Source organism: Helianthus annuus, chromosome 4 (assembly GCF_002127325.2).
Source record: "Helianthus annuus cultivar XRQ/B chromosome 4, HanXRQr2.0-SUNRISE, whole genome shotgun sequence".
NCBI classification, from domain to species: Eukaryota; Viridiplantae; Streptophyta; class Magnoliopsida; order Asterales; family Asteraceae; genus Helianthus; species Helianthus annuus.
Window position 1 is genome coordinate 93,059,399 of NC_035436.2, and position 2,173 is coordinate 93,061,571.

The following is a 2,173-nucleotide window of genomic DNA, read 5'->3' on the forward strand; positions in this document are numbered from 1 at the left end:
CTCTGATCGCACAAGAGTGTCCCTGTTTATTTATTTGGGCCGAGACCTTTATGTTGGACTTCTTATATATCGGGTCGGGTATAGTTTGGGCTTAGACTTTTAGATCGCACAAGATGGTTGGGCTCGCACAAGCTCAATGGCCCAACCATCCGACACGCACAGGTTGAGAATGTTATGTTATGATTGCTACGTGGTTTGCCATGATCAATACGTGTTAGTAACGTGTTAACTTGCATGAAACAAACGTGTATTATTTAAGTCAGAACCTGACTCGTATGGTAACCCTGTTAGGACGTGGTTGACCACCTTTAGTTCAAGAAACCCTCTTTGTGTATCTGCCGAGCAACCCAAGGTGAGTTCACACAGCCAAGGCATGGGGTTCCCCAGGGTGGGAATGGGATTGGATGATTATTTCGTGCGTACGTAGTTAATGGAACCTAATGATACGGTCCTCAGGGTGAGGATAGTAAATGATAAGATACGGCTAGACTAGTATACCTACTTGAACTGATCTTCGCACACACGCCAAGGGTTGGCTGCGATATTATGACTGATCTTCGCACACATGCCTTAGGAAGGCTGCGAACTATACATACTAAACTTCGAACACATGCCAGGGTGGCCAGCGATACAAATATACATAGTCTAGAATACTTGAGAACTTTCCCTAATATTCGCATACATGCCTAGAGGGCTGCGATACGAACTAATACGATACATGATTGAATGAACGAACGCAATGCTTACTATACCATTACTATTACTGAACTTACTTACTGTGAACTCGCTCAACTAGTTGTTGACTCTCTGCTGCATGCCTTGCAGGACCTTAGGTACTAATGGAGCTTGCACAAGGAGGAGCAGGTCGTTGTGGACAAATGGATCGTGATTACTTGTTAAACACTTATGACGTTTCAAACATTAACACTTATGCTGGGTTTTACATTAATGCTTCCGCTACATTTACTTATGTTGGTTTTGATAAACACCTTTCGTATTGATGGATAACTTTTACTATTTAATTACATGTTCAATATGATTGGTGGCTTGATCCTGGTCATGTCACGCTCCCAAGCGGTGATACTCCGCAGGTGGATTTTGGGGGTGTGACAGATCGGTATCAGAGCCATTGGTTATAGAGAACTTGGTTTTAATATGGTCCTTAATGTTTGGTCTCCGTCAGTGAGTCTTAAGAAGGAAGGAATTAAATCTGTTCCGGTTTGGGTAAAGCTCCATAATGTGCCTATTGCGATATATAATGAGGATGGATTAAGCTTGTTGGCTTCTAAGATAGGTGAACCAAAACGCTTGGATGGATATACGGCGGATATGTGCTCGGAAAACTGGGGTAGGAGCAGTTTTGCTAGAGCTTTGGTTGAAATTAATGCTGATCATGAGCTTAAAGACCGCATTGTTGTTGCTATCCCAAAGCTCGAAGAGGAGGGTTATTTTACTGAAATAATTAATGTGGAATATGAGTGGAAGCCTCAGAGATGTTCTTTATGTTGTTTGTTTGGTCACAATGATCAAACTTGTGGGAAGAATGAGAACAAAAAAGAGAAACAAATAGTGGTGGACGATGAGGGCTTTATCACGGATAAGAGGAAGACGGCTCGAATAGGGGCGGTTCCAAAGAGACAGAAACAGAAATTCATTTACAAGCCTAAGGTCAATAAGTCGGATCCGAGTACTTCTGGTACAAAGGATGTAAATGTAAATGGCAAGAAAAGTGATAATGTTAAAACACGGAACTCGTTTGAAGCTTTGTCGAATATAGAAGACATGGATGCCAAGGCTGATAATGTGGGGAAGGAAACAGGCAACAGTAATAAGGGGAGTCAAACTAAGAACGATGAGGAAGTGGAGGAGATAATTAAAACGGAAACGGCTGCATTTATGAAAAATGATAACCTGAAAAAGGTTTCTGAGGGGGCAAGCACTCCCGGTCATAGCGGTCTCCATGGGTAGCATCCTTTCTTGGAATATAAGGGGTTTGAACCAACCCCTGAAACAAAGGGAGGTTCGTCTTATGCTTTCAGAAAACAAGGTGTCGGTTTGTGCTATCTTAGAAACTCATGTCGAGGTCGCTAGTCTGGATAGAGTTTGTAACAATGTCTTTAGAGGGTGGAGTTGGACGTCTAACGGGGGACTTTGTGAGCGAGGGACTAGAATT

At 42.6% G+C, this 2,173-nt stretch overlaps 1 protein-coding gene across 1 annotated transcript; it reads left to right on the top strand.

Moving 5' to 3' along the window:
• Window positions 1-1,155: 1,155 nt before the first annotated feature.
• LOC110913293 lies at window positions 1,156-1,968 on the top strand. Its single transcript, XM_022158134.1, has one exon. It carries the CDS (start codon window positions 1,156-1,158, stop codon window positions 1,966-1,968), a length of 813 nt encoding a protein of 270 aa, XP_022013826.1.
• The last annotated feature ends 205 nt before the right edge of the window (window positions 1,969-2,173 follow it).

Excerpts from the sequence above, each read along its gene's own strand:
- LOC110913293 (XM_022158134.1), top strand. The coding sequence starts at position 1,156 with ATGGTCCTTAATGTTTGGTCTCCGTCAGTGAGTCTTAAGAAGGAAGGA.